Raw genomic sequence first — 24,718 nt, 5'->3', positions numbered from 1 at the left:
CACTAAGAGAGGAAAGATCAGGTTTTTGGAAGTCTCTGTTTAACCTTAATCTAAACCCTCTGTCTACTTAACTGCCTCTGGCTCACCCTCCATCAACGTTAACCATGTTAGAAACTTGCACACATATCCATAACTCTTAACTTAATGTCTCTTAACATTGTTATGTAGACAGGTACATTGTGTTTATATGTCTGTTTCAATACAAGTAAGCACCCATGTTCAATTGTTATAAACACAAACTTTTGTGCATGGTTGTTAAAGATAAAATTGATCATAAATGTCCGTGAGAAAACCCTTGTTTCAGCAGAGACAGTAATTGCAGAGAGTAGCACAGACTTAGTGCACAAGCACGCACTTACCAAAAGAAATAATGAAATGGGTAAAAATGGAGTGCTTGTTATATGTTTAATCTAATGATAACCATTTGTTACAATTGTCCATTTGTGTGGCACAATGCAGATGGTCTTTGGACTTGGATCACTGGCTCGCTGGCAAGCTGATCGCACTCCCTAATGACTCTGATGTAAACAAAATTAGCCACTCATTTGTAAAATGGCACGGAACAGAAGAAAGGGGAAAACATTTTCGACATGTATACTCTGTGCGGATGAATGACTTGCATACGCAGAGCAAAAACAATGCTACAGTTCCTTGAACAATAGCTACTTTGTGCGTGAGCCGGCTGTAGACACATCCATGCAGGACATACAGTGCATGCCCTACGCATGCTGGAGGGCAAGGACACACATCCCCTCTCACACAACTCCCTGCCCCTCATTCATTTTCAGGATGACAAGCATCTCCAGTTGGGTTTTAAATGTAAATAAATGTAATCTTAGAAAAGTTGATGTGACAACATGGAGAAAAACGTTTTTTTGAGTTTGAGCTCTCAAACTGAGTTATGACCTCCAATCCGATTTGGATAAAGCCTTATAAACAAAAGAATGCCAAAAGCATGTCTGGAATGTACAGGTTTCACAACAACATTCAGATTCAGCTATTCTATTAATTCTAAACAGAAACCTAAGTACATTGCTGCATTGGTAAGGAGACAAAGAAGAAATCAAATAAATAGCACTAAACCCTGTACAGTTAATAAAACATAGAAAGTGTTGCCGTCATATGCCACATTTCTACTGCATAGTGTGGCAGGTCTCTACTCAACTGAACTTCCTCTTTTTTTATGTTTTCCAATAGCAGTAGTTGTGGATAGGACTTGATACTTTCTTTGGTACTACTTCAGTCGAGGTTAAAAGCGGACTGAGTTGATACTCAAAGGTGGAGTTAAAACACTGCAGACAACTAACTGGCCATAAAGATTTGTCTCTAGCGCTACACGGGACATCCTGCACAAACCCCCCATTTTTAGAATAGCAATATTCGTGTTTTTTAAAGTTAAAGTTATTTTTTTCAAACCCAGTTTTTAAAAAAAATAATGTAAAAGCCAGCCAGCAAAACTACACCATACAATTGACAGAGTGCAGACGTTGCTCTGTTCTGTTTAGTTGTTTGGAGTGTTGTGTTGACGAGATCAAGGTACTTTCACGCAGTTTCGCTATGGCAAAGGTGAAAATCTGCAGTGAAAACTGAAAGAGAGAAAAGGACCTGGTACCAAAAGGGAGTTGAGTCCAGTCCAGTTAAGCCAAACAATGCAGTGGTAATGACGCAATTGAAGCATCAGGAACAAAAGACAAGTTACAAAAGATGTGTTAGTTTTGCTCACTGTCAGAAAACAGAGACAGGCTTAAACTAATGTAGCATTCGGCTCTCCTCTTTTTACTTATGGCTATTTCTATATACAGAAAGAACGACACACTCATGTTTTTAAATTGAACCATACTTTTTTTCTTTTTCTGCCTACCCTACCACACTATTGAATCATTTCTTTTCATTGAAATCTGATATTTTTCATACCCATGCTGTAGCTACAAGCATAAACAGCAGATAAACAAAAATGTTGTGGTCCTTCCATTACCGGCTGGGAAAACAACAGAGAAAGTCAAAGCAGGATGAAGGTCGGGGGTTTTCCTAAATAGGAGCATCTGTGTCATTACCCCACACACCGGCGGAGGAAGGGAGAAGGAAAGAAAAGGGAAGGAAGATAATACCATATATTATGCAGGGAGGTAGATGGAATGCAAAAACAAGCTTTTTATGAGCAAGTACATGTCTGGTCTGGAAAAGTGCTCACAACATTACATATGGGACCAAACAGTGTCTCACTGCTGGGAAGGGCCGACACAAGGACCACAACACAGAAAATACATGAGTATTTTTTTACCGCATCATGGTGGGATGGTGGATTTTGACTGACTCATCTGCAGCAAGTCATGGCATTTCCAAACCACATCCCAGTTAAACAGAGATGTGCAACAGAACAAAAGCCAAAGCAAGCTAGCGGCCATTAGCGAGGAAAGTCTACGCTGAGTAAATGAGTAATAATATATGAATGAGAATGGGCGGTGTTTACATGCAAGTCTGTCATGTTTATCAGGCAGCCACACACACACACAAAGAGAGAGAGAGAGAGAGAGAGAGAGAGAGAGAGAGAGAGAGAAAGGGAGGCGATTCCTGTCGCACACTCAAGTGCAAACAAGCCCCACAAGCCTTGCCTCTGTAATTGATGCACTAATGGGAGTGGGTGGAGGGGACGAGTCCAGACTGGGACTTCAAAAGGACTGCTGGACGCTTATCAACAAATGTGTTCTCATCAGACACAAGAGGACGGAACAGATGAAAGGAGTGCTAATGCACCTCTACCTCCATCAAGCATCCACTCTGCTCTATCAGCAGCAGACCTGAGGAGCCAAGCTGCCATAGGAGGATGCATAGTATCCAAAACACACACAGACAAAGAGTGGGGGTCAATGAGTTCATTAAATTGGTAAGCAAACAGAAGATCCTCACGCATACATCCAGCAGGCTTAAATGAGGGCTAAGATAATAAGGAGATATTCAGAGCATCAATAAAACAGAAAACAGCTACTTGCAATGTAAATATATAGTGTATTGTCCAGCTCGGCAGAATATGAAGTCACTCTCCCTCTGTGTGTGTTGTAATCAGACTTTATTATTGGATTATGTTATTGTTTGTAAGAGAATTGTAGTTACAGGGTTGATTAAACCAAATAACCAGTCCCAAACCAGTTATCTAACTCCACTTGTCTTTTTCTAGCTGATGAAGACAATGTAATATGGTTGAAAGCCTCACATTATTTCATATGGTATTTTGCATACATATAGCTTTACATCAGCATATTGTAAATATCATTGTCATGTTATTTATTCTCACTACATCCCCAGCCCTGGCCTACATCACAAATATCTCTGATGATCTCATTATAGGTCGGCACTGTGTTGTCATACAGGTGTCCTGTTGGGTAACAGGAAAAGAGTGACACAATTGTACTGTCACCTTACTTATCTGCCACCATAGAGTCACAATAATCTTTAAAGTCCTGCGAGTCTAAAGCCAATTTAGCAAGGATGAATGAGGATAGTGGCCGCTCCCAGGTGACGCAGCCTTTCCTCCCCAAGCAGCAGGCAGAGATAGAACTGCAGTGGGGCGCTCCAGAGACCTCTATATTTATCTGACACAGTAACAAGCCGCTGTCTGACTGCTGCGTGGTGCAGTACAGCTGTACAGTTTCTCCTCAACCGAAACCCCCGCTCTCCCTATCCCTTCTCGGATTATGCTCCGCTGTGTGATGAGGGAACCAGGGATGACCCAGCAGCATGTCATCACTTTGAGAGTCAACATGAATAAAATTGCGTTTGCATCCGCGTCCACGGGAAGAAGAAATGCACTGAATTCTGGCACTGCATAGCTCATCTGCGGTGCTTCACACGCTGCTGGATTTCTCGACAAGAGGAGCCATATTTCATCCTGGGCCACCCCAATGCTGACAAAGCACCAACTGGTGATTGCTGTGTTTGAGTGGCCCATTGAGGCGGACGGCCAAGGAGCTGCCGGTCTGCCAAAAGAGTCATGCCAAGAGGGCTGGAGAAGGCAGAGGAGCCCCAACCACCTGTGCCCATTAGGCTGCGTGCTGACAACTGCACTAGGCCCTGGGGATCCCACCCAAACAAGCTGAGGAGAGAGAGGAAGGGGATGCACCAGGCATGGTCAAGGTCATTGACATAAAGCAGGCTAATATCAAAAGACAAGCCAGGCTACTTTATGGATTGTTGACACTGAAAGATATACGGGGGAAGATTTGTAAAAAGCTGACATGATCAAAACTTTGTTTGGAGCTAACATAACGTCAATCTTCATGCTGTCTAAGAGGGAACTGAAAGAAAGGGTTTGAGGGGAAGTTTGTTGTTGTGCCAAGCATTTCATTTAGCTGTGTAATTCATGAGATTACCTTTGTAATTGTATCATGTTCTTTTATCTCCTCATCGTGCACATGCTCAGAAAAAGAACAGACGGCAAAACATTGCTGGCACGCTGGGGCCTGTATGATATCTCTTATATAGAAAACACACACGATACAATAACTGTTCTTTACTTATTGTACAATAACTTTTCTAGATTTAATTATAAGATGTATCCCTATTCAAACTTGGTGTGTACCTGCCAGCTTATTTAGTGCCTAAGCTACTTATTCACAAGGCTTTAAACAAGATACATCCCACATCGACATGCCCCTGGGAAGTGGATCTGTTTTCAAAAACACACACATTTCAGCCATGTGTGGAGGGAAAGGTAGAGGGAGTAGATCGGAACCCCAACCCCCCACCCCCTTACCACACACACACACATACACACACACACACACACACACACACACACACACACACATAGAGGAGCAGTGTTTCTATGACCTCAGTGAACCTGAATAACTATTCTGGCAAAGCACGATACTCTCCTCTCTCTGCGGTATGCCAGCGTATATCCTCACCTCAGCAGGAGAGATTTGTCTGCAGGAGATTTGTTTTTTTCCTGCTGTGGAATCAACCCATCCTCTCAGAGCATACTTGCAGGCATGGCACATTATCTCCCAAGAAGCAATGCCAAAACAGCGTAGTAGTGAGTAAATGGCTGGTCTGGCCTGCACTACATGGAGGGAGAGAGCTGGGGCAGGCAGGCAGGCAGGCAGAGGACCAGATCAGGCGCCAAGGGCAGGCATAGACAGCGGGTGTGGACACTCGTCTCTCTCACCTCCCCGAGTGGCGTCACTAAAAGGCGGAGATAGACCTCATCCTTCCTGCCATTTAGAGCACGAGTAAAGGGAACCTACCACAGAGCCGGGGGCCCCACAGCTCTGTGAGAGGAAGTTGTACTATTCACGCGGATTTATGAATGAGTGGTGAGAGCAAAGGATGAGTCACAGCTTCCGAGCTGTACAGCCAGAAGGCAGCAGGCAGCAGGCAGCCTATCACCAGAGGTACTGGGTGGCTCAAAAAGGCATCAAGCAGGCTGGAGACGCACTACACACTGGGATGGCACACACATTTACACAGACACACACACATAGATGAACACAGCAGGCACAGTCACAGCGGGCCCACACAACCTGGGCACAAGTTGAGGAAAATCTGTTAAGAGAGTGATGGCACGTGAGGAGATGGAGTGTATGTGTGTGTGTGTGTGAGTGTCTGTGTGCAGGTGTGTCAGTCAGTGTCATTGGAGGCCAGCAGCATGACACACAAGTCCAATTTTAGTCAATCAAGTCTATGAGAGGAAACCAAGGAAGGGAGGCCAATCTGTCAGTGCTTTGAGAGGAGTCCTTTGTAGGCCACAGTGGACAGGAGTCGGATAAACTCACGGCGCCGGCCATTAATGGACAATAAGCCCTGCTGTTCATACATGGACAATAACACACTGTATTACCATGTCATCATGAATGAACTTTGCTAACTTGCAATAATGAAATTGAAACTATGCAGAGAAAGACACTGCTGTTGACATTAAACGTTAGCAATAGCAGTCGACACGTGTCTGTGGCTTTTCATGAATTTCACCACACTCTACTCAAGCAGCGAAGCAAATATAATATGTTACAATTTTGCATTTGGGAGGAAGTCCAAACAAATTCAAGCGAGAGGCAAAATAATTCCATTCTGACCAATCACACTTGCCACTCATGCTCCAGGCCTCTCAAAAGTCCAAAGGCAACCAATAAAATTAAATTGAGCAGAAAAACTATTTGTAACCAAACAGAGTTTTCCCCCTTGCTTTACGAGGGCTCAGGTTCTAGGTACCGAGTGAAGAAGGTCTCTGTTTTGGGTGAATGTAATAACATTGGCTGGTAACACTTCCCAAGAATTACATTTACGAATGTGACCTAGAAAATGTGGCAAAGGCCAGAAAGAGAGACGGAGGAGGGAGGGTGCGACACACACACACACACACACACACACACACATACAGTAAAATTGACAGCTAATGGTTGAAATGAATATGCTATTAGATCTTCAATATATAGATGAAAAGAAAGACGGAATTAATCTCCTTTCCCACTGGACAAAATACCCACAAACACCCACTAACATCTGGCTGTTTTTTTTTGTGGGAAGGTTACAATCAGCATTCATTCCAAGTAACTCTGCAGTAGTCATGGTATTTATCGGCTCCAGTTCCGTTCGGCAGTGATAGAAACATGACACTCGGGTGGACACACTAATTTCCACCATTTTCTTTGTCATCTCCGCCACAAATTGCGTGTAAGCTGTGTCCGAACCTTGTTCCAAATTAGTCTGCACCAAGTTTAAAGAGAGACTGAATTGGAAACAGATATATAAAAAAGAATGCTGATGTTCTTTGTTTAGTGACCCTGTTTTCCAGCGTTGATGTGATGTCGAACATGACACTCCAGAATTAAAAACAGAAAGGCATAGTCGTCTACTGGCAATGGGAAAGGAGTCTATTGCCTATTGTTAGCAGGTTTCCCCACAGACTCAAATTTGCAGACATGGCTATCAACTATGGAACACCCCTTTAGGTTTTGATGAGTACTATTAATACTACAATGTATTACTCTATATCTACTACTAACTATTCAGACACATTTGTAAAATTCAGTTATTCATGCTATTGCAGAGAGTTAAATAAGCACATTGATACCATTATCATATCTGTCCGTTAAAAATGGAGCTAAAGGCAGTTAGCTTAGTTTAGCATTAAGATTGGTAACAGAGGGAAACAGCTGGCCTAGCTCTGGTCAAACGTAACAACCAGTAGTAGTTCAAGAACGAACCAATTGTTTAATTCATACAAAAACTGAATTGAGGTGTTATATAGTAGCTTTATATTTACTGTACAGACATGAGGTACTGTACTGAGAAATCCATGCAAGAAAATGAATATATATGTAAAGATAAATATGAAAAAATATGTATTCCTTTAATAAAATGCTAATATACTTTGCAGATATACCTTTGACACTAGCATTACAGCCTGCTGCTAATATAACCACATTAATCTTTGCTACTATAAATAGAATTTGCTCAATTTAGTTTTACTAGCAAAGTTGTTGTTACTTTCCACTTCACTATGAACATGTGTCTGCAATATTATGGCAGTCAATAATAAATGAATAGATAAGATGAGGTTTCAAGCCAGAGAGTTCTCTATTGAGAGACATTATACGGAAGGAGCAGCAGTCAGGAATAACAAGAGAAGCTGCTGTGTCCACGCTTGTTCTCTAACACGCAAACACACACATTGACAGCCGGTTGTTGCTTCTCTCCAATGACACCATGGAGTTATAACACTAAATCAATAGTTCCTCGTCCTCTAGGGAAATATCAAGAGATAAGGGCGTGCAAGCAAACAAACTGAACAGGATGACTGCGTCTCACGTGTTGAATTTATCCATGTAGAAAGTGCTGAAATGCCGCGGCAGTTAAAAAGCCCAGGACGCTGGGAAGCGCACCGATGACCTGGTGAACAGAAAGAAAATATGTGCATGCTAGTGGAGAACATGATGGATCTGATGAGTCCCTCTTTAGTCTGGTGGTTGTGGGAGGACAGGAATGAATGAGTCTGATCGACACGAGTGCCATCTCTTTGGCACCAACGCTGGCACACTGCCTAACTCTGTACAAAATGGAGCAGAGCGCAGGCGAGCGGCTCATGCTGGTTGGAAACATCAGATGTATGAGTACTGAGTCATGGTGCAGAATGTGCCCCCAGGAAAGCACCGAACTGTCAAGACTGGAATTTTAGCCCTTTCCTACATCCTGTCCCCGGGACCACAAGGACTTTGATAAGCTTCAGAAGCGCCATTAAATATTTAAAAGCTTCCCTGTGTCTGCTGTTGGTTAAACAAAAAAACAACTCACAGATGATCATAAGAACTCGGCTCGCCTTGGTGCACAGCCACCTTAATCAAACACAACATAGATCGACATCAATATCAGCACCACCATCAGTTAAACTGTGTGTTATTGCCAACAAATAGTCTCTGTATGGCCCTGCCCAGGTCATCTGCACATACAGCCTGTGCTGTGTTTCCCCCTCTCTATCCCCTCACAACTGCAATGAGTAAGCCATCAGGAATTTCTACCTTATATACTTAAAGGGGCAGACTCATTCCACCAAACTTAACATACCGTACATGCCTTATTCCTAAAGTATCAATACATATAGCTCTTAGACAGCACAAACAGAGCATAATTTCTACTCAGTTCGATCTTTCTGCAACTAATCTTGATAACAAGAAGCATGAGCTATATGTGGTAGCTCCAGAAATCAATTTACAAAAGCCTCTGAGGGTAAAGGAGGATTTGCATTCTGTTTTCTGATTAAATCATGTTCCTGTCAATCCCATTTTGAATACATTAATTAGCACAGAGAGCAAAATAGAATAAAATAAAAATGATGTTAACAATTAGTTGGATTTAAGTCTGTTGCACACTGTTTTAAAAGATAAGCCTTGTGATATTGTGTATATAAAGACTGAAACCAAAAATGTATCCTAGTATTGTCTGTGTAGCCAAAAGCCTGCCATAGCTCTTTGTTAAGTGGCATAGTGTCCAACACACATTAATGAGCAACCCCACAGCACTAAGTTCTTTTATTTTGATGACCATGGGCACTGTAGTTTTTCTGGTACTATAAATACTTGTTCGTGCACCAAATCCCCAGCTGAAAATAGCAGTCAACAAATTCACAATTCCCTCCTGTTAGAGTAACATTTGCTAAGACATCTTCAAAAGAAAATGACATAGCATTATTTTTGTAAATGACAGTATGTATTTGTGACCCGTTTTTTAAGATTCACTTATTTCTTAGGAACCAATGGGGTTGAGGCTGAGTGCCACAGAGAATGGATGGAAATCAGAAACCATTAAGAAATAGATTGCTGGTTTTTGTTCTTTTATTGAATTTGTTGACAGTAAGAAAATAATTGAATATCGACAGCCTTAACAACTCTACCAAAAGATATCAAACGGTCGATAAAAGGAGCAGAAAGAGTAGAAAGTGCATCCTTCTGTGAAGTGGCCTTAAATCAGAGCACTTAGACCAGAGATATCAAGTGGGTCTCTGGCAAGCAGGGAGTAAACATATTATCAAATGCAAAATTCTCCCATGCCAATGGAGAGCTATCAACTGCCATGGCTTCTTCTGGGTTCAGTGCAAGGATACACATAGCACAGGCTGTCTGTGGCATAACAGGACAGCAGGTCTCTTTACGTCAAATTCCACCTTACATCCCTATAGCTCAGATGCTAAAATTCCAGCTGACACGGCACTAATTCCAACCAAGTTATGCCTTATCAAAAAGCAAAGGCAGTTGTATTTGGAATGTTTTGATTCATTAAACATCCAGTCAAATGCATCTTCTGCCATTTTCTATTGATATCAAAATACCCTGTTTTTTATATACTTTTTTTTTATTTCAGTTTATTTATGTTACTAGATTTGTATCATTTATTCACGTATGAGCAATGCTGCTGAAATCTTGTAATTTCCCCACTGCGGGACTAATAAAGGATTATCTTATATTATCTTATTCAGAATGTGATGTTGCTTACAATCAGACAACCTACTGTAAGTTAGTATTCTATGACATAAGAAGACATGTGAGCTATGTGAGGACTACGGTGTGTGAAAGCGTGTGCCTCCCCGTGGAGCTATGAATACTAACCTGCCCTGAGACACGGGCATGGACACAGCAGCATGGTCTCCTGCTCATCTGCCTAATTTTAAAGCCTCTTGTCTATCTGGCTTTGGCTCAGAAGGGAGGCCTGTCTGCACAAAACACAGACAAAGAGACCTGAGAGGGCTATTTGAAGCAGGCCAGTTTTCAGTCACGGGATCCCCCAAAACTCAAAGCAAACAGTGTGCTATGTCAAAGGATCCAAGGCTTGGCCAAACAAGCCAGTTGGCTGTGACCACTGCAGTGATGAGAGAGTGTCTCCTGACAAGTAAACAGAGCAGAGATATCTGACAGCCAGAGCTGTTAACAGCCCCTGATAAGACCGGCAGAAAAGAGTGAGGTGGAAATAGAGGAAAAACTGACGAGGATAGGAGTTGAGAGGCTAAGCGAAGTGGAGAACGTCGTCCGTGAGGAAGAAACAGGCAGACAAAGTACAAAGTGGGGGAAACAGCAGCATGGAATATAGGGAGGATTTAGGAGGAAGCTAATTTTCAACCCGCCAAGCACTGCGATTTAGTGAGAGCTTGTTGTTGAGCTTGTATACTTGACATTTGTCTGACATTTCCCCTCAGTGCACCCTCCTCCTGCGAATGGCTCCTCAGTCAGGGCCTCTCTTTGCACTAAAAAGCACCCAAGAACCTCTACTCCAATCTACACATCCCAGCAAAGTCACCTTTAATTATTATGTTGTCTGTCCAGCATCATATACATCTAATACACTCAAAACTGTTGTGGGGGGGGGGAGGGGTATCTGGTAGGTGGACAAACATGTGGAAAGAGGAGTTTTGTTGTTGCTCTTTGAAGCACTAAAGGCCCAGAGGCTAAAGTAGTGTGCAGACAGCACTCCCTCCTCATGTAGTGTAATTAAAGAGCAGACCAGGCCATATTGACTATAAAACCACTGAATGCCCTTGAAGGAACATCTGTACTGGAGAAAAACAAGACAATTATGCAGAGGGGTGGAGGGAGGAGAGAGGAATCTTAAGCAGGGAGGAGAGAGGTAGACACATCAAGCTTTAAAAAGACAGGATGAGAAATGCTATCTGTGCATGAAGCCTGGAATATTGACAGACATTATAGACTTGCTCAAGCTTCATTCTGTCCTATTATTGCATCAGTAACTCCTCCTTTTTTTCCCACTGTGTTGCTCCCTGGAGCCTTTATCTGCAGCCTTGAGACCTCAGGGCCCTCGAGATGAATGCATTTACCCTGACCTCGGCCCGGGCCTCACAGAGAAGTGAACTGGTTCAAACAATACTCCTGCTCTGCCTCTCAAGACCGGCATGTGAGAACAACAGACTGCAAAACACTACATAGTGTCTAGTGTGGGAAGAGCAGACGTGACTTGAAGGTCATTCACAATGTAGCGTTTTCTAAACAAAGCAAATGTCGGAAACTTTTGTTTTGTTGTTTGAACAAAAGATATTCATATAAAAACAGAAAACTATTTTTGAAATTCCCGTACCCAACTGCATTTGGATCAAGGAATCGGTAACACAAAGCAGGGAGCTCAGACAGGTCAGTGAATACAAGAATAAACAGAAGCATAACAAAAAACACCATAGTTTTTCTATAGACGGACGTTACCACCAGGGACAGGACCCACAAGCTTGATTTCCACTATTTGTTCTGAGGGTCCCCAGGGTGAAAGAGGGTGGTGTTTAAGACTCCCAACTGACCATGGTCTTTAGTGGAAAAGGGCTGGAGGGACATTTTCCCAGCATTATTTCACACAGATGAGAGGACAGAGAAAAGGGCACGCAGCAGGAGTCTGAAACAAGTTTTCTATGCCAAAACTAAAGTCTACGTTAACATAATACTTTTTTCCCAAAAACAAATCTGTCTGTAAATCTATTATTTACTCCACAATACAGTATGAATATTCAGACTCCAGAGAGAGGGAAATACAAGAGGCGAGTCTCTCTCAAGTACCAAAGTTTAAAAAAAAAAAAAAAATTAAGACATTAAAAAGGGAAATAGTATGTTGCGTACACAGCATTGATGCAACATTACCAGCCAAACCTCAAATATAAAACATCTATCAAAGCAAAGCAGCAGAAAGACGGAAGGCCATAACTTGTCCTATTATGTTATCAACATTTCTAAACATTATAAAAAAACTCCAGAATACCTCTGGTATTGGTAATTTCTTTGTGATATATTTTGAGACAAACACCAAATGAAATTGAAGCACCATTAATATGCTTTAAAGGTTTTAAAAAAAATGTTAATAGTCTTTTCAGATTATTTTTGTGATCTCCATTTCAATTGATAGGGAATTGTGTGTTATTCTTAAGTGCAGTCTGTGAAGGAATTTTACATCCTCTGCAAACCCTGTTCACCCTTGGAGAAATGTTAAAAAATAAAGCATAGATGGCCTAAGGAAACAGCTGCATGAAAGCCGATACAGGCAAGAAACACGATATTTAAAAAATTGTTGGATTTTATGTCAGGAAGAACGAAACATTTCATCAGCAGCTCAGCTTAGTCTGTCTGTGTCAAACAGGATGCAGGAGTACAACTGCCTGCTACAGTAGTTTTGAAGAGGCATGAGACAGCTGATCTGGTTGTCCCAATTTCTAATCAAAATGTACAAGCTGTCTCTCACTCTGAAATCGGAGAGAGTAAGAGCGGTAAAGATATGTAATGCTGCTACAAGCCGCTACACTCGCCTTAAGAGCTGTGTGAATATGACCCTCCTCTGAACTGTTTTTAAAAATGCATGACCCTACCGCGGGGCCGAAGTTATACAAGGATGACCCTCCCCCAAATTCTTCAATACACCCCTTTTCATAAATTGCAAAAAGTCCCTAAGGCAAATATTTAACTGACATGGTCCAGACAGGTAGACTAGCTCATTTCTTGGCAGAGCAACATTAACCTCAACTGAGTATGCCTTTCTAATACCTGGTGCTCTATATTGCAGCCATCCTTCACTCCACAAATAGCCTGATCTAAAGACAAGGTCTCCATAATGAACAGAGAGGAAATGTTTGCACTGGCCCGTGGACAATCCTGCAGCCTGACGGAAATGAAGGAAAAACACTGCCTAGATTCATGGGATTTGTTCGCTAGTGAAAAAAGGCACAATTTCAGAATGTTTATAAGACTGGAAACCACCTACATTGATCAAAGTCACATCTAAATTTACTGTACTTATCATAAAATGTGCACACTGCCGTTCAAAGTCAAAATGTATTTTTCGCAAACATAACAAATAAAGCCGCTTCATTCTTTCTCAACATTATGTGCTGGGATAAAATATAAAACAAAAACACAACTCAGGTTACCTTTCTGGCACTGGCTGGAGGTCCAACAGCGGTAGTCGTAGTTGTCATTGAACGACGTCCTCTGACAAAGAGGGTTATCCTCCATGATGCCTGGGCAGACATTGTCACACTCCTTTGCCTTCTTATTCCCATTGATAACATTGTTGAACTCAGCATCCATAATATGAGACCAGTCCACTGAGTCCAGGTAGCAGAGCTCAGGGTTCTTTTCAATCCGCATCGCTCCCCGGGTGATGTTCCTTAGGTTGTACAGGCCGATGTCCTTCAGGCTGGTCATCTCGTAAATCACCAGGGCGTAGTTGTAGAAGAGATTGCGCCCACGTATGACACTCAGGTTGGGGAAGAGCGTGCTGAGGCTGTCCAGGCCCGAGACACGAAACAGCAGCAGGTAGTCGGTGATGACGGTCAGCTTTGGGAAACTAAGGGAGCGAAAGTCGTCCTGGTGGATGTTGTTGTTCTTGTCGTTGATGAGGAGGATCTGCAGGTAGCCCTCCACCACCGTGCAGTTCTCCAGCCTCTTGAACTCGCTGATCTCATTTCGGATGTCGATACTCGGACCACAGACTGGGATAGACAGAGAAAGACGACACATCATCAACAATGCATCTACAATGGAGAGTATTACATTTTATTTTGTATCAGAGTGTAACAGAAATGTTAGGCAGGATGCTTCATGCAGATTACTTTTGCCAAAATATTTGTATTATAATAATCTTCTCGAGGCATATAATCCTGTTAGTCAAGATGGTGAGGCTGGTACTTTGCTGGCAACATGTCACACATACAAATCATACAGAGCTCTGATAAAGACTGTGTGCTGTGCTAGGAAATCATGTCAAGCTACATTGTATGAAATAGGTTTGTGTTCTCACAGGCATGTTTATCATAGCATGGAATACACGTTATCATCAGGGTAAAGACATTTTTAACATAGAGGTGACTTATTTAGCTTTACAATGAGTTGCACAGGTTAACACATACACCCTCTGTATCGGTATCCATCATATCAAATGCAAACCTTTCCCTGTAAAATGTTGTGTCTATCACCTCAGATAACCCCAGCGCTTGAATAAGCCATTCCTCTGTCCTCGGAAAACAACACTTGAAACCTGTGCCTGGATCGCTCTCCAAGACAAGCGCGCACACGCACACACACACACACACACACACACACACACACACACACACACACACACACACACACACACACACACACACACACACGACAAAGACACCATTCATTATTGATGGCAATCAACTCTACCTCTAATCGTGCATATCAATTACTACACCTGGGAATTAATGGAAGATGATATACGCATGGTATTGTGCTCTAATGCTGTGGCATTACTTTTTTTGGTCCGATATAACTTTAGTCTTTTCTAATGAAGTGAGATTTATCGCCGCTTCATCGACACCACTGCTATGTTGCAAAAAAATACGTTATATAAATTGCTTTCATGCTGTATCATATTTTAAACAGATATCGGAACATTTTAATTCATGCAATTGAAATGTTTCGGTCGATGTGGTGACGTTTGCATTCGTACCTCTTTGGAGTGGGAATTAGAAATTTCAAGTTTCAATCATTAACCTTTCTTTTAGCTAACTATTTCAACAATTTAGCCATCACACAGCGGCCTGTTTGAATCGTAGTTGACTTTCGTAGACGACCCGCATCTACTTCCGCCATTTTGAGTTTCTGGCGTATCGCCAGCGGCGTGGCGATATCGAGGTCCCGCCCACACAACCGCCCAAGCCAATCACGAGCCACCTCGCCTCGCCCGCTGCCACGTAAACACCCATAGCATCGTGCTAGCTGTTTGGCTACAACAATAACCATAATATCTCTACAACTAATTGGATATAATATCAAATTGACACATGTTCTGTTACACAGATTTATGAACTACACTGCAGCCAGCAACAGGAAACCATCAAGATATGTTGGCTTCACTTTATGGGAGTTGTAATGTCATCAGACATTGTCAATTACTTTTAACTATTTCATTTAACCCTTACATAGCTAACACTTTAATTCATATTATCATATATCATTCATATTTTAACCATTATAGCTATTATTTTTAACTATTAAGTCTTTGAAGTATTAATCCATTACTTTTGGCTATTAAAAACATGTATCCAATATTTTTTCTCTCTCTTTCCAGCATTTCTACCATTCATTTTAATTGTAAAACTGTTTGGACCACTCTCAATTGCAACACATAGTGTTCAGGTGTCACAGCTGACCCAATATGTGCAGATATATTTGCAATTAGTGATTTCTAGTTGGTGAGTAATTTCTTCCTCAAATTAATTGTTTCCACATACCTCCAAGCAACTGTGCCCCCTGGGGATCAAGCCTACTCCTGTTTGGGAAACACTGCTCAAATGCCACTAACAAAAAGCTGAAAAGTTTCAAATCTCTAAACTCCCTTATATACATGCATTGCATTAAATATTAAAGGAACAATACATGATTTATATAGTTACAGAATTGGCACATACAGACGAACAGGTTGCATAATATTTTGAACTGTGTAAAAGAAGGTTCAACAGTCAGCACAGGAAATGCCTTGACATATGAGCTCCTTGCTTAAACCTGTTATGTTCTTACAGAGGCTTAGGACGCCATTGCAGCGAGAGACACTGTCACAGCGCCTGTCCAAGAGACAAACAGGCATGTTTTCAATAAGAGTCTTTGATCCTTGTCAAATCACCAGGGATAACGCAAAGACCTGAACTGTTTCTAGTCCTAAAATAAATACTGTGCCACCAGATGTCTTTCTAAAATGGTTGAAGGGATCTTTAAAAAAAAAAATGACATAAGTGACCTCTCTTTGGCATATATTTAACCATATGATGTGCAAGTGCTCTCAAAATGTCCCTTTGAGTAAATTAACTTCCCCCTCTAAAAAAAGGCCATGTTTGAGGTTCTTTGTTCAGACTAGTCTGCCAAAAATAGAAGCTGCATTGTTTATATTCGTGAGTGGGCTATATTTGGTCCTGTCAGGGTCTTTCACTTCTCCAAATTTAGAACGGAAACGATTACTCCACAAGAAAATAGTATTTGCTTTCTCCAATCAACACCAATGCCCCTGGGCTCCACTTGTGAGCCATCGAACTGCATGTCTTCTTTGTTTCATTGAGAATTCTCTCCCAGCTTCTTCAGTAGCCGGAGAGATGGAGGAGGGGTGGAGCCACTCAAATACAAAGACTAATTTGTTTGTTAGTAAAGAGAGACTCTCGGCCCCACTTCCTGATGAGGGCATTAATAAAAGCAGGGGGCGTCTGGCCAGAGAATGGGAGGGGGAGCGAAAAGACACTGACGAAAGAGAGATGCGTTTTCTGCCATGTGAAAGCCACCTGAGGTTATCTTACTGGTGTAAAAACACAACAAATAGAAACTGCTAAATGTATTAAATGTATTTCTGGGTTTCAAATATTCCTGTGTCTTTTATCACTACCTCCAATTAATTTATACTAATAACTGCTGAGTAGAAAGAGAAAAGAATAGAGCAAAGAAATGCAGAATGAAAGGAACACCTCCTCTTTGTGATTTCCTTGTCCCACTCATTGGACATGTTAAGCACCAGGAATTCCAATAATTTCCTTGGGAAAAGATTGAGTAAGATGTTGCCTCAAACTAAGAAATCTGTTTTTTAAACAGAAACGTATTAGTGTGGATGTAGCCGCAGCCTCCAGGCTTCTTTGATTCTTTCCAGTCAATCCATTTGTTGTGAAGACAGCAATGCTTAAATCAAATGTGGATCCCAAACCCTTTATTCATTGTTACATAAACAGGAAGAAGTGGTGGGAAAAAAATTAAAACGCTGACATATAATAATAATAATGACCAAGAAGTGATGTGAACATTTTAGCAGCATTGTCCACAAAAAGGATATGCCTGCATACATGTGTCTCCTGTCTCTCTTTGCTCTTCACACACACACGCACACGCACACGCACACGCACACACACACACACACACACACACACACGTGGGAGCTCCACCTATTTATAATATGCTGTAGAAAAAAAACAGAAAACAGACCCAAAGCTATAGAAAATCTCTGGTTTTGGAAATAAATAAAAAAGGATGCATCTTGTATGAAAGAAAATGTTAAAATGCCTTAACTTGGGTTTGATATCTGCTTCTACTTTTTAGAGGTTCATATATATGCATATATGGCATGAACAAAAGTTACACAGGGAAGATTTAACTCACTGAACCATAAGAATCAGCACACAACATTCCTGCTGGTCACTGTGCGGTCATATCCCTTCACACCTGCCACATCATCTGGCCCTAATCCCCAGCACACTGGAAATCATCTGACCAGCGGGCTGGTGGGCCACTTCCCCTCAGTGGACCTTACTTCAAACACTGTGGCTCAGATTTCACCAAAACCCCAAACAGCAACACTACACTCTCCATCACAACAAAGCTAACGCAAAGACTCCCAGAATAAGGGGAGAGGGTAGGAGGTAACATACTCTATGTTTACATGAATAGCAGAACGTGATCATTGTACACAACTACATTTAATGTACTGCTCGATTACAGTGAAATATGGTTTGCAGGGATTTTATATCCAGGGTTAATGTCTGCAAGGATATAAGGAAGCCTGCAGGAAATGTAGAGAAAAAAAATGAGAGAAGGGAAATTGAGGACCTTTAATAGTATTTAAATGTAAGTGGTGATAAATGTATTACTTTGTTGGACACTTGTAGCATAAAATCCTTTCTTGGAGTCACCCCAAAATTATTTTTCCCACCACTGCTTGGGATGCAGCTGTTTGTGAACAGAAACACACGTGTCTGTCAGGTTCACTACACGGCCTCTCTGGTGGATATGAATGAAATCCATAAAAGAAAACAAAGTGAATAACAAAGCATAATTTCAGGCGTTCATCTAATTAATAGATGTAATCTGAAGCTATAGCCCTTTATGACAGTTTACTGCTATATTTGATGCACCTGTGCTCTAAAATCACATGCATATACGAATACAACTTGCCTTCTTCATACAACCTTCATTTATTCTTCATTAAACACAAATAACCAAACGATGACCTAACGATTGAAACAACACTAACAGCTAACAATGGTTTCTCGCTGAGAATGTAAAAACACCTGTGAGATTAATCTCTGGCTGATGAATTCTCCACTCGGGACAGATCCACATTCAGTTCTTGATGAACAGCTTTCAACTGATACACCAAGTGCCATCCATTGGAGGAGCTAACATTTGCAATCATCTCATTAATTGTACAATACTCCACAGGCCAATTAATCGGCAGCCTATGATGATGTACGTGCGGTTGGCCAGAGACGTTTTAGCAAATCCAAAGCAGGCCACTTGAAATAACGTGTTTAATTAAGCATTGTAAACCTCAGCTGGCAGCCTGGAGGAGCTGCAGGACAGCATTTGACTGCACTCTCACAAACTAGCCCAGTGACACACTTTCACATCCTTACACAGGGGCACGCCACTGACTCAGGCTGTCACGCCGAGTCCTGCTGCAGTACAAACAGAGAGCTGCACAATAAACGCACATGCATGCACACAAACACACTAGCACACACAACATAGTGCTATGGACATTCACTACACTTGGCAGGGGGTGATACAAGGCATTCCTGCAACCAGCCAAGCCAGGAATAGGCGAAGGGAACGCATGGTGGAGGGGTGGAGGGAGTGCGTGTAACCGTGTAGCCTCGATCACAAGATGGAGTGAGGCACCTTGGAGTAGAGTTACAGCACTCATATTTGAGCCACTTGCCCCTCTGGCACGTTAGTTTGAATGCATGCATATTGCACTGTTTCTAATTGTCAGTTTGTGAAATTCTACATGTGCAATTTGTTTAAAAATAATAATACATATATAAATATAAATATTTGAGCCACTTGCCAGATCACGACAGGGAGAGCTGAACTGCAACATGCCATACCCCAAATGGAACAGTGGGAGGGGTGCCTGTCAAGCACAATGCTTGCTAATGTTTGATTATTCATGCCGCCATTCAAGTTTTCCGCAGCAACATGTCCCTTCATAAATAACTAAACAAGAACACTGGTGTGCCCTCATAGAACGGGACAGAGGGTGCCTGTACTCACACAACCCCTGCGCCAATGTTGTTGGTGACATATCTATTTATAACCCTAATAGTAGTGGTGCCAAGTGATGAAGTTAAGCGCATCGGTCTGTACAGGAGACCGCTCCGTATGAACAGCAAAAGCCAATAAAACAGTTTACAAACTCTCCACTCTTCCAATCAACAAAACCAAGTCTGTTTCTCTTCAAGTGTATTTTTGCACATTTCCAAACATCGAGTCTCTATCTACCTCGCGCTCTCCCTCTCTCCCTTTCAGAGACTTGTTTGCTGCATACACTTGAAAGCCAAGGCATGGAACGTTTACTGTGGTGAGAGTTAAAAGGGATCTTAATTGCATATTATTGGTGTGGACAGATTATCAAAATGAATAAGAGAGAAGAAAAAAATAAAGTGTTCAACCCGTAATGGAGCTCTTGGATATCTGTGATTTTCCACTAAGTGATGATAGATATTCTCTGCAGCCCAGTGAAATAAACATCAATAAACTGGTGAGACCCGTCCCTGTCTTCATATTCACCACAGTCTTTGTCTGAGAATGCTTTATTCTGAAAAGCGTGATGTATTAGACACCACAACGTGTCAAGATCTGAGAGCAACCACTTGTCTCCCAGCCCCCTGCTGCGTTCTTGGGAGTCTCACTAACTCAGAAGGGTGCACAGAAATGCACCCCCACATGGCTGTGGTCGGACCACTGGTCAATAGGACAAAAACTTTTTTTCCCCTTCTATTCAAATGCTAATAGAGGTTAGTCTGCATGTCTCCTTCCCTTTCCATGTCAAGTCGTCTCCACCATCCCACATGTCCTCTCAGGAAACAAGCAAATTAGTACGGAAGTGACGCACTTAACACACAGACACACACAACCAGACACAGACACACGTACGCACGCAAAAACAAATCATGTCATGCCACCCAAGTTACGCAGACACACAATCTCTGTTCTCAAGGTGGAACGGTGCAACTGGAAAGGTCTTGATGTTTACTGAGCAGCAGTCAAATTACTTTAAATTGAAATAAACACCATTAAACCTCTCTTGCTTCAAACTGAACATGACTTTGACGAAGTTTTAAAGTGGAGGTAGACTAAAAATGTTCTTTATTAGAGAGAAGTTATACCAAAAATTGGCTAAATCATTTCTAAAATTAGTTAGTTTTGGCCTCAGATTTTTTTTAAAGAGAGATTAGTTTGATATTAGCTTTGCCCAACATGGTATTTAAAGAGATTCAACAGAAAAGCCTAATAGTGTACATCATCACCAAGCAGTTAGAGGATTTTTTTCAGATGGCTGTCTATGTGAAGGAACCCTCATTTAGGAACCCTCATTTAACCTCCTTGTTAATTCCCAGTCGTTCTATTATAGCATTGACAAAAAAAGCACCCTTGATCCTTTGCTAGATATGATTAATTAAGATTGCTTTAGAATAGATGAGAAATGTAATATATACACACACACTCGCTGAAGCATTGATGAGCACATTCTAAATTTTAAACCATAAAACCAAACATTCAAATCACAGCAAGGGCACTGAAATGGGTAAAAGAAGCTCAGGACATTTAACATGACTAAACAGAAAGTACTTCATGTGAGGGTATTCCATGAGAAATAATCAGTGCAAGTATGTTATTGTTTGGTAAAGTACATAAAAACACTCAAAGTGAAATCCTAACAAAGAAAATAAAACCTTTAACATTTGAATATAAATAAATTCACATCATAAACTAAGAGTCTCTGTATTATAAGACTAAAACAAAGCAATGTTTCATCTCTCATGTTTTCATCAGTGTGAACACGTGATGGTACTGGAGAGGAAACGCGCCTGCTGCAGGAGCTGCTTATGTGAAGGCTTGCATTAATCACATGCATAGCGTTACACAGAGTAGTTGCCTATAGTTTACTGAGAACATTATCACTTCCGACAATAAGATATAGTGGTTTTAATCACGGGGACTGTTTAGGAACATAGTCGGCTGAAGTAAGCCTTTTTTGTGTGTCGTTTGCATGTTGTTGTTGTTTTCATCATGTGGCTTTTAAGAAGCAACGGTATGTCTTGTGATTTAGGGTTTTCATGCGCAGCGACGCCACACCACGAAATGCAAAATGGCCACATGGTCGTAGTAACCTTCAGCTCTGGTCCCTAGATTCATCCTCTGCTCTCTGGCTGTCTAGCGTGAAGATTACGGCGACGTGTGTTTATATCTCTACTCTCTATCTATCTCTGAATAAACAAAACCGCTTCATCAAATGAGGCGATATTGCGCACAATAAAGCAGATGTTGCTTGGATGTGTTCACCTACTGAGGGGCAGCTGTACCACATGGTCCTCAGATAATATGCAAGTAAACGGCACAGGTCGTAAAGCTATATGCTTATTAGGTTTGCCATATTGAGTATACAAGACCTATAAAAAAAAGAAAAGATGAGAAGGTGTTCCCCTTATTTTCGTTTTAATAAATACAGTTTAACCCATTATTCATCTCAGTAAGCAAAATACTGCTTCTCTATTAAGGTCAACCCCTGTGTAACCAATAAACTTTAATAAAATATTATAATAAAAAAGACTTACTCTCTCCATGTGTGGACCAGATGCAGATAGTAGAGACAGAGAGCATCAGACCCCAAAACAAGGTCGGGCTACCCATCCGTGTGTCAGATATCATGTTCTTTAACATTATTCTCTTCTCAAAAAATAAAAAGGCAGGGATATAATTGAAATAAAATAGTGAAAGTTGCACACATCAGCTCCGGAAAGATATATATGAAAAAGAGGGGAAAACAAATGTCTGTAGTCCAAAAGGGCTACTCTATGGTAGCCTGCAAATGCGTGGCTTCCAAGATTTACTCTGAAAATATAAATACATGTGTACAAAATCGCTAGAACAAGATATTCCTTTGAAGAAAAAAAAGAAAAAAATACTGAATCAGTCTGCTATTTTTGCCAATCACAGAATACTTTGACGTCGGCTGGTATGGCACACAAGCCAGTGATTTTACTGGATAAATGATGGTAATCCCCATCTTCAGTCTCCATCTCTTGAAAACAGCAGTGCGCGTACAGTGCGATCAGGCCTGGCAATAACAATGTAAAATATCTGACTAAATGTTATTATTTGGAGCCTTTTCCACCATAATAAATTAACACCAGTGTCGCGAACAAGGATCCCCCGTGATTGAGTACGAGGGGAGAAATGGGGCAGAAAACACGTCCAGATAGATCCACAGGGGTGGTGGCTGCGAGGTGGAAAAATGAATGAAAACCCTTTTTTCTTCTTATTTTGCTTATGCCATTCAACCAGCACAGGCTCTCAATCACCACAAAGCAGTCCTGGACCTCGGTGAGAAGTCGCTTTATAACCCAATGTCCCGGCTCCTCGGGTCGGACTTGTGCCACGCAAGAGAATGGGTCTCCAGCTCTCCAAGCGAGACGACCTCGGCTCGGGTGGGAAGGGAGAATGCGTCCACAAGGAGTTACCCTTTACGAGTGTTTCGTGTTTTGTCTTTGTCCTCATAAAAGAGAGAAAACGGAAACTCTCGTTGCGTGTATATCCAGAGGCTGAAATCCTACGGTTAACGCAGTCTGTGGGTCTCCGCTCCTCCGTGGAATCTCTGCTGTAAACAAGAGTCGGCTTCTCTCACACAGAGACACATAGTGCTACGGATAAGGTGGCCGGGAGCAGCCCGGAAGACCCGGACTGGAGTCAGACTCGGGGATTCCCGAATCCCACTTCACCCCCAAAGGAGACGCCGGGTGGAAATACCGCACAACCCCGCCTGGGTGTCCCTGCAGCCGTGTGTAATAATAAGTAGCTCTGATCTTTTAATTCAGGGGGAAACAAATTATACCGTGTATACATGCCACGTTATAATTCAAAATCATGCATTAACATTTTATTTTATTAAAAATGTTTGTACTGATTTGTGTTTCATTGTAGCACCACTGATATCCAGCAAACCTGTGCATTATTAATATTCCACCACATGAATACTGTACTGTGGTGTCTATTGGGTGATGTGAGTGGGTCCGTAGCTCCTGTAGCTAACTAATCTGACCCTGGTCTTACAAAAGTGTCTACTTGGCGCCAATTGAGAATATTTGCTTGATAGGGCTGTCTCTGTCTCGGTCAAATATTGGAAGACGTTATGTCTTGCGAAATGTGTTGGAAAATATAACATTGTTGGGAAATGCATCAACATATCCAGACCATCTGAGATTAATTTCATCCAAGGTTGTTCACTGCTGACTGAATAACTTTGTGTGTCTGAGAGGCAAGTGATTACATTGTTAACAATAACAGTTTTACTTTTTGATTTGCTGTCCACATACATCTTTCAACTGAGCTCAGTTTTAATAGCTTTTCTTTTATAAAAAAGCAAGGTCACCAAAATGCTTGAAATTAGTTACATTGGTAAAGAAGTGCTTCAAGACAATGTGTTATGATCCTACAATGACATTAAAGGCGACGAGGCAAAAAGGGCGAGTGAATCCTTCAACACAATAAACTATTACAGCAGGTTTTTTCATCGTTGCAGGAGTGAAATATTGTTGCCACTAATCTATTGGTGGTTCTCTGGGGAATCAACTTTACAGTACCAGCATGGTTCTGATTTAATAATCAGCATTATTGTTGAATGTCTTTTGTAAAAACAAGTGGTTACAGTTTATAAACAGCAAGGTCAGATCCTATTTTGACTCTTCACACAAAATGTGGAAGAGTGGGCCTGAAAATGGGCCTGAAATTGAAAATGTGTCTTGTTACAAATCATTAATAGCCATTAAATTAAATACATCTAGGTTTATGAAGTCAGTTTTTTTTAACATCATTTAAATTAGGACGTTTCCAGTATGAAAGTGGGAAATAGGGTTCACCAGAGAGAAGTATTATACTATTCTGTTAATTTAATTATGTTTACTCCGACAGTCAAATAACTATTAAGTTACTACAGTCCCACTATCAGTCATGGTTTTACAATCAAGAGGGAGATTTAAAGTCTATTTCGTGCATCGGAGCCGCACCGTCGGTTTACGCTCTCGTCACAGGTCCACGGGAAGACCCGACACGGAGCCCTCTGTAGGAGGACTGGATCCACTGCCTTCGTCGTTCATTCATCCCACTGACATGCAGCACTACGGCGAGCGGTGGGCGTTTGAAACGTCTGTAATGCATTTGGAGACAATGAGGAAGTCAATATCGGTTTT

General features: G+C 41.5%; 1 protein-coding gene across 1 annotated transcript in view; it reads right to left on the bottom strand.

Moving 5' to 3' along the window:
* igf1ra (insulin-like growth factor 1a receptor) overlaps positions 1–22,193 on the bottom strand; it is a gene marked incomplete at both ends in the record, with an annotated part of 68,118 nt that extends 45,925 nt beyond the window's left edge. The window contains 2 exons of the mRNA XM_079224294.1: positions 13,400–13,963; positions 22,088–22,193. Of these exons, the coding sequence (XP_079080420.1) occupies positions 13,400–13,963; positions 22,088–22,193 (670 nt within the window). The remainder of the gene's footprint in view (positions 1–13,399; positions 13,964–22,087) is intronic.
* Positions 22,194–24,718: the final 2,525 nt, after the last annotated feature.

This window comes from Taurulus bubalis, assembly GCF_910589615.1.
Source record: "Taurulus bubalis genome assembly, chromosome: 9".
Classification (NCBI taxonomy): domain Eukaryota; kingdom Metazoa; phylum Chordata; class Actinopteri; order Perciformes; family Cottidae; genus Taurulus; species Taurulus bubalis.
This window is presented reverse-complemented; position numbering and strand designations above follow the sequence as displayed.